Source organism: Ammospiza nelsoni, chromosome Z, assembly GCF_027579445.1.
Source record: "Ammospiza nelsoni isolate bAmmNel1 chromosome Z, bAmmNel1.pri, whole genome shotgun sequence".
Classification (NCBI taxonomy): Eukaryota; Metazoa; Chordata; class Aves; order Passeriformes; family Passerellidae; genus Ammospiza; species Ammospiza nelsoni.
Window position 1 is genome coordinate 60,421,546 of NC_080669.1, and position 14,369 is coordinate 60,435,914.

At 39.5% G+C, this 14,369-nt stretch overlaps 1 protein-coding gene across 3 annotated transcripts in view; it reads left to right on the plus strand.

The window, feature by feature from the left end:
* Positions 1 to 14,369, plus strand: part of EPB41L4A (erythrocyte membrane protein band 4.1 like 4A) — a 118,445-nt gene that overhangs the window by 61,289 nt on the left and 42,787 nt on the right. For all 3 annotated transcript variants that reach the window (XM_059492340.1, XM_059492342.1, XM_059492341.1), the window contains exons 7-9: positions 3,774 to 3,861; positions 5,935 to 6,023; positions 6,395 to 6,458. In XM_059492340.1, coding sequence (XP_059348323.1) covers positions 3,774 to 3,861; positions 5,935 to 6,023; positions 6,395 to 6,458 — 241 coding nt within the window. The remainder of the gene's footprint in view (positions 1 to 3,773; positions 3,862 to 5,934; positions 6,024 to 6,394; positions 6,459 to 14,369) is intronic.

The following is a 14,369-nucleotide window of genomic DNA, read 5'->3' on the forward strand; positions in this document are numbered from 1 at the left end:
AGATAAATTGCTGTGAACTAAGCAGCCTTCATTCTCTCTCTCAAGTTTCTGTAGTCACTAGATTCAGAAGCCAGTGGTTGTGAAGGGCAGAGATCACTGTCAAACACTAACTGATCTGGAGCCCTGGTACTGTTCTGCTGCTTGGCTGCAGTTGGGTGTCAGGGATTTAGCAGCATCAGAACAGAGAGGAAAGCCAAGGTGGGCTCATTGCTACTTCAGCTCAACTGTTACCATCAGCACTGCCAGCTTTGACTTCTGCACAGGTGACCACAGTCTCTTCAGCTAAGGAGTGTGAAGCTATAATAGGTGTGGGCATCTGAAATTGTCTCATTGACCTGAGACATTTTAGGGACAGGTGTGTGATATGGTTTGGAAGAACTGTTTTATTCTTTCTGGATCCCAGCATGGAAACACGGGGGCTTTTTGTGTTTGCTTGGTTGGTTTTTTGTTTTGGTTTTGGTTTTGGTTTTCAAAACAGTTATGGCTCTGCATATACCTTCCTTCTCCTGGTTATGTCAAGAAAAACTGGTTTTGGTTGCATGTTTCCTCTCAGGTTTTGGGTTTTTTACACAGCACAATAGCCATTTGGAGATTCAGTAAGGATGCATTATTTTGAGAAAGGTGAGGGAAGAAAGTGGAGGGGGTTTCTGACTCTGCAGCCTGCCTACTGTGACTGTAGTCTCATCTATAAACCAACATGACAACTCCAAGGTCGGAGAGCAGTGTGAGGCGACCTGATGTTGTCAGGCACATCTGGAGAATCAAGCAGTGGCTTTGGGGCTCACTTGTGAGGGAGGAAACACTTGGTGCTGGAGGAGAGACAGAATCCCTCAGTGCAGACAGGAGAGCTGGTGTTGTGCAGCTGACAGTGCCCATTTCAGTCTGTGGGAGATTTGTTTCTGACCGGTGTTGCAGTGTGAGCCTATTTCCTGTTTTAGACTTCCCAGTCCCTTCCCCAGGTGTGCCAATACCTCTCTTCTTCTTCCCCCCTGGCCCCCTGCTAGGCTGTCAATCAGGATTAACATTCCAGTAAGGCTGTCATGTGGTTCGTCACTTTCAAAGGACGCCCTTCAGGCCTGGGGGTCATTGGCCTGTTTAGGTGTCCCTCGTCCCTTGAGACCCTCCCCCTCCCACCTGGTTGGTGGCACACCTGTCCCTTCCCTCCCCCTCCCCCGAAGCTTAAAAGGTCAATCAGACCATGTGCTCGTGATTCTGTTGGAGCTGTTACCAAGACTCGGACCCCTGTGACCATGGAATAGAGCTCTGGATATTAACCCTCCGACAGAATCCGTCTCCTTCCTCCTCACCATAGCCTGAAGCCTTCCCTGAGGTAAAACTGAGTTTCTACAAGCCTGGACTTGTTCACTGCACGGCTGCAACCTCCAGCAAGCTAAAGGTGTCTCTGGGGTGATACACCACAGTTGCCGCCTTTGGCCTGGCAGCAAGGGTCAGACGGGCCCAGGCACAATCTAACTGATAATATTGGGATTCATATTCCAATAGACTGGTGCTCGGCAAGTCAGCTGCTGCTGTGTATTGAATCAACACTTCACGCTGTCAGTGGGGCACAAGCAAAGCAAAAATGCCCCTGATATTTAGCTTTAAGAGCTGCTTTCACTGTTGCTTAGGGCCTCAAATGGCACTCAGGTGCCCTTTGTCTATCCAAACGAGTGCGTGTGTGTCAGCTGCATGGCTGTCACTTTGCCAGCTCTGTCATTCCCACTGGCAAAGACTGCTTTAGTTTTGGGATGTGTGGTGCTGAGGAGAGTTTGTGTTTTCACACATGATAAAAATGAAACACTCTTTGTAGTAATGGGAGTTATTTCAGTCCCTGACAGTTCTTCCTCCCTTTGTGTTCTGGCTTCTCCATCTGCTTTTGGGAGGACTTCTACCTTTGGTTTCCATCTGCTTCCTTCAGAAGCTCCGGCTCACATCTTTGCTTCCTTCAATATTTTTGCAAATTCGGTTTCTAAAACATGATATATGACTCTGAAAGTATTTATAAAAACACGCTCAAAAAATTTATTTGACATTTGAGCTTTTTGGTCCTTTCAGAGGCAGGTAAGAATAGAGGAATAAGTGCATCAGCATTTTTCTAATCCTGGTCAGTAAGGAAAGACTAGCAGCAGGGTTGAAATTGGAATTGTATTCTAGCACTAATTCAGTAATGGAATAATCCATTTTGCTCAGGACTGGTATTTAGCCTATTTGCAGATTCAGTGAGACAATGCAGCCCCTGTGACCATTTTGCTTACATTCCTGACATATACTTGCAAGACTTCAAATTTAAAAATCAGGCTGCAGAGTAAATTTTTACAGCAAAAGTGTGTAAAAGATGTGACAGATGTGACATTACTGATGTGCTGAATATCCAGTGTTCTGCGTGTTCTGAATACAGATAATGAATGACACATCTACTGGGATTTGAAGAAAGGGGTTTCTCTTACAAGCTTCAGGTCTGCTGCTTTTCCAGGAGTCCTTGGAGAGAAGAGCACCTGGAAAAGGGACAGTGCTGCTACATGGATAAGATGAGCTGAAGCAGTCCATCTCCCAGATACAAAGAAGTTATTTTTAATGCCTTTGAATACCTTTAAATATGTATTGCATTAATGCTAGCACTGCTGCTTCATGTCTTTGACCTTGGAAGTCCTTTTTTCTTTGTCAGCCATAACACAAAGTTGGGAAAAACTGGATGGCACCTTCTAGGCTAAAGAGAATGGTGACACAAGAAGCGTGAATGTGCCTATTGCAGGATTTTCCAGATCTTTGGTCAAAATGTTGAATGTAGAATGCTCTACTTCACACCTTGAATTTGAAAGGTAGCGCATCCAGTGAAGTATTTCCCAAGAAAACCAACAGGATTAAGCAGGATATGCATCTTTTTGAGCTGATATTTTTGCAAGATGTACTGTACTTTCCCAAAACAGTCCAGTTGTTTTCAGATAAGTATTAAAAAGAAGTGAAAACAAAAACATGACTTCAGGTCTTTCAGGCTTACAAAAGAGAAGCTTGTTCTTGTATCAGTAACAGATACTAAGCAAAGAGCAAATTAAATTCTGAGGATAATGCTTTGAATTTTTTTAGTTGTTTTGGTCTTTTTGAAAATAAGTTATTTTTCAGTAATGTCAAATATGTTCCTACCAGCCAGGATATGTCCCTTACCAGTTTTCCCAGTTGTTTCCTGCCAGTGGTACTTTTAAACTGATGGATTGATATCTGTAGCTAGGAAGGCAGGCAGGATCTTTGAAATAGCTAATCTCATGAGACAGACTCCAAGTCTTGTTTTCAACACAGCAGACCTGCGTGCTACCAGCTGGTGTGACTTACTGTAGGCAAGATTTTATGGAGAATGTAATAATTTCTCTGAAGTTATCCACCTTGCTTTCATAAGCTTCAACACTTCCATGGGGAATAGTACCCCAACCAGTCGTTCTATTCTGCTTTATTAATAATAATGCAATTATTGGGAAAAAAAAGTTATTTGCTTATTGAAGCCTGAAAATGAAATGTGTGAAGTGTGTATGTGGCAGCAATGAAAAGGCAAAAGGCAGTGCATTAGGCAAACATTATATATCTGATAGCATATATGTCTGTGCTAGGAGACCTCTAGAGATCTAGTGTTATCTGGAATAAGAAGTTCAGAGTTGAAAAGACCATGACAGTCTAAAAAACTGCTAAGAAGGTCTGCATATAGAAAACTATATTTAATAATATTATCTATTTTGATATGTTGATTGGAATGACAAGATTCTTAAAAATAATTGTGTTTACAGGGGTCAAGTTCCTGCTGAGGCAGAAGTGAACTACTTAGGTGTGGCCAAATCTCTGGAAATGTATGGGGTGGATCTCCATCCTGTTTATGTAAGTATTAACTGTGAAAAATGGTTACTGCACTAATATGTGAAACAGTACTTATGTAGTTTTTTTGCCACAGGATAACTGAAAAGGGAACACTACTCAAGAAATGCAAAGGAACACATATTTACAGACTGAGAGGATTCAGTTATTCATATAAGCCTAATGATTTTCAGATCAAATGGTGTGATTGTGTTACGCCTCTAAAACCCAATGAGTTATATTCTGGATAAAAACAATTCAGACAGAAAAGAAGTAATTTGTGCAAGTGTCAGGAGACATGAGTGAGGATTATCACCTTTGTTTTTGACAGAAGAATTTGCATATTATTTAAGTTTAACAAAGAGCAAATGTGTCCTGAAACCTCTTCAATACCATGGCAAAAATTAGGGTGGAGTAGCAGTAGCATATCTGGCTTTTTAAAATATTTGTTGTCGAGGTTTTGCTAAAGATCCAGAGTATGTTTCCATTTTTTCCCATGTTGTATCATGCAGCATTGCAAGTTGTATTGCCTCAAAAAACCCCTCCATTTCTTTTGTCTGTCAGCATGTATGTTGGGATTGGATCCAAGTCATTACCTGGAGGGTATGTGCTCCTGGTGAAAACATCATTCTATCTTGTTTGAATTATTCTGCTTGTGGCAGGCATTTTTTTGAATAAAAGAAAATCAGGAGTTCAAATGGGGAGTTGTAGTATAGATAGTTCTCTGAGTTACATATCAGTACTTTGTAAAATTATTTGAAAGAAAATAAAGAAATCAAGATAGTACCTGAAGATTAAATATGTGTTTCCTCTGAAAAATGTGTGGCATGCAATATAAAGTACCTTTTAATGCAACCTATGGCTTAATTATATTCATATCCCAGGCTTTGTTCCCCTCCCACCAGTGGAAAAATTGGGAGTTACTGGAACAAGATCCAATATGATCCAACAAAATCATGTTAAATTAGTACAGCGTGGAATTTTTTTTACCTCATAACTTGCTTTTATTGTGCAATGAAATCCCTGCCTGGGTAACCTGTGAACATCTTTGTTCCTACTTAAATTGCATCAGCAGCAGAAGCCCTCGTTTGAGACTGAAACTGCACACATGATGAGATGCAGTTATTTTCCTCCTTGTTCACATTAAAAGTAAAGTTGCCTTTAGCAGTTAATTCACTGAGGAGCACAGGCAGAGCTTGCCAAGTGTGCTTGACCTTTGCCAGCCCTGTAATCACACAGGACACTTTTACAGTGTCTCAAGTCAGTGCCTCTCACAGTTGATAGTTCTGCTGCTCATGCTCCACTGGTTTAGACTTGCAGGGCTTTTCCTCATTGCCTCAAGTAGACAGGTGAATGAGCTTTTCCAGCTGACTTTCTTTTAACCTCATGCACTAGGGTTTGCACTCTTTCAGCTGTAACCTGCTTCTGGTTTTGGTTATTGACTGTGAACTGGGGAGGTGGGGACCTTCTGCTACTCAGCAGCAGGGCTTTCACCCTGTTCTCACCCAGTGCAGCTTGAGATTTGTATTCTGACTTCAGGAATGGTTTCCTTCAGAGGAGTTGATGCATGTGGCTGTTCCCTGCATACCATTGCCCTTTCTGAACAAGAAAAAAGATGCTTGACTCTCCCAAAGGAGCTACTTCACTTGGAGGCAGCAGCAGCTGACACTATTTTAGGAGGGAGAAGGCAGCTGTGTGATTGTATTATAGGTCAGAAAATCACTATTTACTTTCAGCTGAAAGTTGGGATATCTATTGCATTCATGCCTGAATAAGGAGTTCAGTTTCTGAGTTTTGGCCATTTGCCAAATAGCAAAAATTAATTCAGTAAGAAAACAGAAAAAGAGGTATTTTTGTTTTTCACCATGGTGTGAAATTCCCTTTCTTTTTCTCTCACTGCCATTCTTTCTTGCCTCTTTTCCCCCAGATCTACAAATTTTCATATAGAAGCTTTCATAACTAGATCAAGTACTATTTTTCCATTTGTACAGAGTGAAACAGTATATTCAAGTCACCAGGATGAATTTCTCACTGGATCTCACTGATACTGTGATTCTACTTGTAACTGTATGAATGACATAGATTTTTATTTTCTAGGGTGAAAACAAATCTGAATACTTTTTAGGATTAACACCCATAGGAGTTGTTGTCTACAAGAATAAAAAGCAAGTAGGAAAGTATTTCTGGTATGTACTATTCAAATGTGCAGTCTGCACTAAAGCAATAACAATGTTGTATGGATGTCTACGATTTGTGGTATCTATTTAAAATTTTAATCATAGCAGTATCAAAAAATTATACATAGAATTATTAATATTTCTTTGGATGATGTAGATTTTTTTAATACTCCAGGTGATAGATCACCTTTACCATACTCATGCTGAAATGTTTACATATCACTAATTGTCTGCTGACATCTAGGGCATACCTGAAAAATAAATCTTCTGTGAATTTTTTTTTGTCTTTGTATGCAAATGTATACAACTTTATATCTTACTACACATGAAATTAAAAGGTCATGAAGTTTGGTCTGTCTTTTTTTTTTTCAATATTACAGGCCTAGAATTACGAAAGTTCACTTCAAGGAAACACAGTTTGAACTTCGAGTCCTGGGAAAAGATGTAAGTTTTCATTTAGGCCTGAAAAGATCAAAAAAATAATTTTAGATCTAATGAAGGTGGAAATTTAGTGTGTCTGTTGAAATCTAATTGGTTTTATTGAAATTTACTGTAGGAAACCAAATGTAGGTGAAGGGAACCTCACAAAGCTCTCAGGCACAAAACAGGGAGCCACGTTGTATAGATTGAAACCCATTTGTCAGAGTTTAACATTACTTTGCACTTAGACCATATGAGAGAAAGAAATGTTGGTTCCAGTGGGGCAAGGTCAGCAGGTTGATAGGAAGAGAGGAGGTTTTAAGATGCAGTAAGTAAAAAAGAAAAAAAAAAGAAAAAAAAAATTATCTCCTACAAGGCATGTGGAATAGGGAGAGGAGGAGACTGTTGAGAATGTAGGAAAAGATAATGATATGCAATAAAAAACATAGTTGCAGTCAGTTTGTGATTTTTGCTGTCTGGTTTAGTTAAAAATTTAGTTAGCTGAAATATGTTTTGAAAATACTTTCATGTCTTTTTGGAACATGAAAGTTTATAGTTTCATAAGGACTGTAGTTAATAGTTTTAAATTATATTAACCTGCTGGCAAAAATCCCCTTTACTTTTTATCTAAGCATTTTTGTTCATCCTTGTAATGGTTGTCAGTCTCATCCATGGTCTTTCCATGAGGGCATTTGTCTTGCTCCTGTTGTGGACAGCATTTCTGGTGTCTCTGCAGACGTCTTGGCAAATCTCTCTTTTGCTACTCCCAAGTGACTTGTTTATATTTGGTGTGGCAGTCTATGGGAATTTTATTTCTGAAGGTGTGTTTGTTGAAATAGGAGTGTTATTTAAAGGCTGGGGGAAGGCTGGGAAAACTTTTCACCATGTTTCATTTAAAGGTGAGTGATAGTTCATGTACAAACAAGTCCGAGTTTGACTCGGAGTGAATTGCTTGGAAGTGAATGAAGCTATAGCTTCTCTTTCATGCCACATTTCCACAGTTTTCTTTTAACCATATGGAATTGCAAAGGCTTAGCAAACTGAGTAGAAAACCTGGAAGGTTTTGGAAAAGTTGAGGCTGTGAATATTGACGGCTGGTGAACTCTTACCATTGTGATAAGGCAAACATTTTGACAGAACTTGGTACTTTCAAGCCTTGACAGGTATTTCTAGGAATTGTTGGGTAGAACAGTAAGTACAGGGGTGTGTACCTTCACTAAATTTGCCTTTGCAACTAATACTAATCTGAAGTATTTCTATAGCACTTCATATCCGAACAAGATCAGGAAGGGCCAAAATGGCTTAGAGAAATCTTTTTCCCTTTTTTTACCAATCTGGGGGTACTTTGAACAAAATTATATATTGGAATAAGCAGGCAGTAATTTCAGTCTCTGGATTAAAGTTGTCATAAGAATTTATGCTGTTCTACACAGAGGAGGAAAAGCTCATCAGTGTATTCATGTATGTTCCAATACTCAAAAAAAATCTGATTCACCAATTTATTTTATTCCTCTTATGTTTTTTTTTTTTAATAAATGCTATCACTTTGTCCTCCCATGTGACACATGAGTATATTACAGGAGAGTAAATACACCATTTTCACTCCATCCTGCCTCCTGTAATATAATTTTACTGCCCAGGGAATTAATATTTTCCTTGTATCAGATGTGGTATACTAAGTCTGGAATGTCTGTTCCAGTTAGTTGTAGAGAGCTCCAGAAGAGATTCAGGAGAAGTAAAAATAATGGGAGTTTTCCAATGCCTTTAAGTTGAACTTTATGGCATAAAGTGAAGGAGCTAATACTGTGTAACAGAGCAGATTATTTCTGGATGAACTGAGCGTTTTTCTTTTCCATAAGTTGTAAAATCTCTCTGCAGGGTGGGTTTTATTCATGTTTCCACACACACCAGCTCCCCTTATTCACACTGACTGTCACCTTTCACTGCTCATGAAGAGGAAGCTGTTGGTGCCTTTAGTACCAGCAAGGCTCTCCCCCTGGATGGAGTTGCTTGTGGTAACTTCTTTGTTGTTGCTTGCTGGGATTGGTGTGACATTTTTTCAACCATGCCAGAAGAGTCTGTGTATTTCTGACTAGGTGGGTGGAAATGGACATCTGTTCTTCTTGACAGATGACAGTCTAAGTGTACAAGTCCACACCTTCAGACTACCTGAACCCCGCTGTTGTCTGTGTCAGCCAAACCTATGGCTGCTCATTTTCTTGTTTACATTGCTTCACGTTTCTTAAACTTGATGCTTACTGAGCAGAACATGCTATTGCTTAGTGTCTTACAATAAAGTAAGCTGCTTTGGCTTTTCTGTTTTGTAGTGTAACCTCTTGTACTTTTTCATATCTCTTCCATGAGAATAATCCTGTATATTTAGCTGCCTCATATTTTTTTTCCTGCACACCTGTTGCTGTTGTGTACAAGCATGACCATCAGTACTTTGGTTCTATCTTTCACTATTTTGCTTGTATTATATGTTTTCTCTCTTAGGTAATTGCTGTTGCCCCCTCATAAACAAAATAATGCCTTTCATATTTGGCCATCCCTGGACATGTGAGACTGAAGCTCTTTTTCAGTGGTGTTAATAATTGACTCAGTGTTTAATTGTACCCCTGCATGAATCCATGCTGTGAATTCTGAGCTATAAAGGCGTTAGGTGCTCTCTGGCACCTCTAAGCATCAGCATGAAATGAGGAGCCCTTCCCCTGCAAGGGTTTCACATGTTCACATTCCCTGAACATGACATAAAATGGCCAAGAATTTTTGAAGATTAAAGAAGTTTATTTCTTAGAAAACTAAGAAATTCATCTAAAGCCTGTGCACAGTTCCTGGCAGCATGTCTTCCAGTGGAGCAACCTTACTGGAAACAATCCAGTAACACAGGTGGCTGCCAAAGCCCTCCCCTCTCCACCAGCAAAACAGAGCTTGGTCACAATGGATGCTCTGTGTGGAAGTGAGTAGTGTAAAGGGTGCCCAGCATACCTCCTGTGATTCCCCATGTGAAGCACAGCCTGCTTCCTAGATTTCTCTGTCAGCTAGGGACATGGAAGGAAACAGAGAAAAACATGCTGTGATAGACTGTGTAGGCTGGGAATGTAAATGTGATAATAGGCAGGAATGAGAGATGAGGAGGTTTTTTGCCTGTAGGTACCAAGTACTTCTGTGCTGTTCCCTGCACCCCAGTGCTGTTTGGAGTAACTGAGCCTTTTACTTCAGTTGCTCTATGTCTGAACATGCACATGAATGATTTCACTCTTTAGCAGGGTTTATGCAAAACTTCTGTTCTTATTTTTCCTGTTTCACAAAACAGAAAGAATTCAATGAGCGAAACACTTGCTTTCATAATTTTTCCTGTAAGAGAAAGGCCTTTTTGAATTTTGCAATTTTTATTTCAAGAGATCTTGAAATTTGGGCATTTTTGAGTCAAAACAATCTCTCAATCTGTGCAGTTTAAGATTATTTCCACATTTTTGTGTGTTCCTCTGCAGTCTTCCATATTGAGATGAATTCACAAGGTGAAATTGGTAATGACTCTTTAGGAACAATACCAACCACTGATGCAAGTCCAAAGTACATAATCCTCCCCTTTTTGTGTGGCTGAAACTTGTATAAATACAATTTTTTTTTTGTTATTTTAAATAGTCCAGAAAACACTGTATATATGCTTTATCTTTTTTATCTGCTTCTCATAAGTGTCATTAGTCTGAAAAATAATTATGTTAATAAGGTGGTTCAGCTGTACCCCTTCTTTTCCCTATCAAATGCTGTATTCTGTCTTGAGTTACAAATTCCGGCCAGGAACTTCTAATTTGATTTATAGTTCCTGCAGCTTCTTGGGAAGATTGAACAGGATTTGAAGATATGTTACTCTCACTCTTAAGTCAAATTAATTTTATGTGTAGTTTCCAGACAAAAATAGTGGTTTGATTTTTCTTATGGTTTAGGAGTTGCAAATGACTTTTCCATCATTTGCATTTGCACCCACTTAACTCAGAGTGATAATAAAAGGGTGGAGGTGAAGAAGCTCAGTGATATTAATATATCATATTAAACAGTTTTGGCTTGTTTTGGTTGCTTGGGGGTTTTCCTGTCTTTTCTTAATTGCCTTCTGAGCCATCATAGAAGGACTGTAAGATTGGTTCAAAGCCTGCATAAAATTAAATTCACTGACACTAAGGTGATACTGTCAGCTTTCTTTTTTTCTAATTCTTCCTTAGTGTTTTTGAATTGCTGTAATTGCTGTGAAGCTAAGATATGATTGTTTCAATGTTGACATGCAACTGACACAGTTTTTTTCAATTTGAATTGCCAACTTGGTATCATTTTCCTACAGACTGATCTTGTATAACCAGTAATAGTACATTGTTTGTTACATAAGCTGTGATTTGTCTGCATATGTCTATATATAAAACCAGAATGCTTCCTATTGGAATTTAGAGCTGATGGTACCCAGGTATGTGCCTGAGAATAATTATTCTGGCAAAGAATTATGTTCTGAAGCAGTAGCTTCAGTGTTAATAATCCTGTTACATGTGCAGTGTGTCCTGTAACAGGGCAAGATCCCTCCTTGTGTAGCATTAGCCCTCCCTGTGCTCACTGTGACTGGGAGGAGGGGTGTGTGTGCTGGCATGGCTCCTAATGTGGTTTTGGGATTTTCTTCTTCATTTTCTGAGCCTGCATTGCTGGGAGTCCATAAATGTCTTGTAAATTAAGGTAGCTAAAGCCTGCTCTGCATCGGTGGTTCTCGAATCATTTTTGCTCTGTGGGCAGGTTCAGTTCTCCCTGCAATGAGTGTAAATCTGCTGACAGTGGCCTCTTATCCTGGGAGTAAACCATGAGCTCCAAGAACAAGGGGTATTCCGGCCCTCAGAGAGAAGAGCTGTCATTTTAAGTGTGTGTCTTCTCTTCCAGGTGGAGCTGAGCTTGCCCTGCCTAGGAGCTGAGCTAGCTGGGCACAAAGCATCTCTGAGCCTGAAAGCTGTGTAATCAGGCTGGCGAGGCAAAGCAAGCAGGAAGCTGTTTACCAAGCACTCCTGAACTTTTGTACTAGTTCCAGACGTGTTCTGTGCTTAGACAGAGCAATGACCCCTCTGACCTGTCTCCTTTGAAGGGTTTTGTAACATGCTTTTAATCTTCCACCTGAGAGGCATGGGTATTAGGGTGCAGCACTGTTCCAACTCCCAGCTCTCTAGTGGAGGTCTTAGAGGCCCTGCCAGATCAGTCTTCTGGCTGGTCTGGGAGCCACCATAAACCAGGGAAGAGCTTCATTGTCCATCTGTGTATAGGTTTGTAGTGTAGACAAGCTATCTGCATCCACTGTGCTAGTCTCTCTCTCCTCCTCTGGTTAAAATTGGTGGTGAGGTACTAGCAGTATGAGCTGTAGCATGTTTTGGAGACTGCAGAACAAGCTTTCAAAGCACCTAAAAGAAGAAGGATATCTAATCGTTAGATATTTAAATGTTCGTCCTCACATTTTTTGGCAAAGGGTGTGTGCCTCGTCACGGTTAGGAGGAGGCAGTCCCACAGCTTGGTTATTGCTGCAAGGGCCTTTTGCAGCCTCTGGTCCCATCCTCCTGCCCCTCCTTTGCTCCTGCAAGTCACAGATGGGATTGAAAATAACCATACAAAAATAAGTGGTTTCTCTACTTGTTTGATCAGCAAAATGGGCTTCCTGAAAGAACAGACAGACACCAAGATGGCTCAAAGGAGAGAGATCACCAGAGAATGCAGAAGCCAGGACTGCTCTGGAAGGAGATCATGATTTACAGTGCCTCACCTTTAGTACACTGGGCACTCTGAAAGCAGCAGGATGAGTAGCCAGGAGAAGCTTGTGTTGCACCAAAGAGCACTGAATTACTTTGGAAGTGTCATTTCCTATAAATAATTAGTAAAATTACAATAGGTCTTTGTTTCTTTTGGTTCAGATATATGAGAATAATAAGCAAAACACCCAGCTAACCCTAACTATCTGTAGGAAATTGCTATGTTCAAAATGCTAAAAATGTTGTCTTTTATTGGGAACAAAAGGTCATGGTCTTAACAGGAAAGGCCATCTTTGCTTTACTAATATAAATAATTTCATTCCCTTGGGGGAGAAATGTTAATCCAGAAAGGTATTGATGTTCTCAGTACTGATTACTTTTATATAGGCATCTATAAATTGTCAGGGTAATCACTACTCTTACAAGCCTTAAATAGTCCTAAAAGGAATATGGAGGAAGTCCTAAACCTGGCTGTGCTGTAAGCAGTGTCATACTGGACTTGGTTGCTGTAAGTTACAGAATAATTCCCAGATAAGCTGAGAAATGGTGAAAGAATTATGAATTGCTTCCCCTTTGATGGGATTGAGTGTTTTAGGCTTTTTTTTCCTCTATATAGCACAATTTTTCCTCTCAATAGCACAATTTAATTGTGCTATTGAGTTATACCAAGCATCAGTTGTGAGGCCGTAGTTTTCAGACATACGGTTTTCCTTCAAATTCAAATAAATAAATAAATAAGCCTGGGGGTGTTATCAGAAGGCTTGTTGGTCTGTCCTATGACTTTTAGGCAATTGTTTCATTTTCCAGATCTGAATTCCAGAAAGTTTTGGTAAATTGTATCTATAGAGTTACTATCCTCATCCCACCTCCCCCCCCCACCAGCCCTTCCATTTTTTGCCCTCCCTGAGTGCCACTGATTGCCGAATACTAAGTTTAGGTGTTTCAGCATCATCAACATTTTTCTTGCCAGCTAGGGTGAACTTTCTTCTACCTTGGAAAATAATGCCTTCGTATGATGGAATCAGTAATCTTTGCTGGTCAGATCGTTCTAGGAAATGGCAGTATAACTATATGGTCCCTCTTATTGTCACTTACTGATTTTAATGTTTTTTCCTGCTGTTTGTTCTGTGTATGGGAAAGTTCTAAAACTGTGACTTAAAGAAGACAAAATGGACGAATAGAACTTTTTCCCCCAAAGGAATAGAACTTTTCCCCCAGCTTTTCCCCACTGTTGTTGAATGCCAGTGGCATTCAAATTGGTCTAACAGTAAGATATGGCAGAAACACCTTATTTTAGAAAGTCTCTTTAAAGAAAAAAATCATTCCTGTCTTCTCTTTGCCTCTCCCTTCCCACATACCAGAAACTCCTTCCTTTGAGATTATGTAATTAAATACATTTAAGTGCAACAGAGGATTCTTTGCCTAAAAGTAGGAGTGAACAAAGAAGGAGCAAGATCCTGCATATTAAAAGTGAGTCATTGAGTTATTTCCTAACAGAAGCTAAACTGATTCATCATATTGCATCAAGTTTGCAATACTACAATGCAGTTTGATATTATCCTTTTGAAGATGAGTACAGTTGTGTGAGTTTATATGAAATCATATGAGATGACAGTCTAATATAGAAATTGTAATTTAAATCAAATAATGAAATCCAAAGCTACTTTTCTGCTATGTGCAAAGTAAGCAAATGCAAAGCACCACTTTATATGTTTTCTGTAAAAGTTTTACAACGTAAAATGCGTTATGGTTTTTCAGTGGGTAGACTCTTATTTCTAGCCATCAGAGGAGAAAGAGCAGTGTTGTTACTCTAGAAGAGTCCATGATAAATTGATTTTTCTCCTTGACTATTTTCAAGATTTTTCAGGAAGCCTTTATTTTGTCTATAAGTTAAACCACTTGTGAATCCTGCAGAGAGATGATGATCCCTGTCAAACCTGAGAAACTTTGGGAATATATTTATTGGACCTATATATTTACCTATATATTTCTATTTCTATTTCTGTACTACAAAGTAATTTTATTATATACACAGCAGTATCAGATGAATCCTAGGTTTCAACATTCTTGGTGGTCATTGTCTTACTGTACTGCTTGTATTATTTTCTCTTGCCATGGAGAGTAAAATGTGCTTTTGATGGAAGACCAGAGAATTATTTTAATTCCT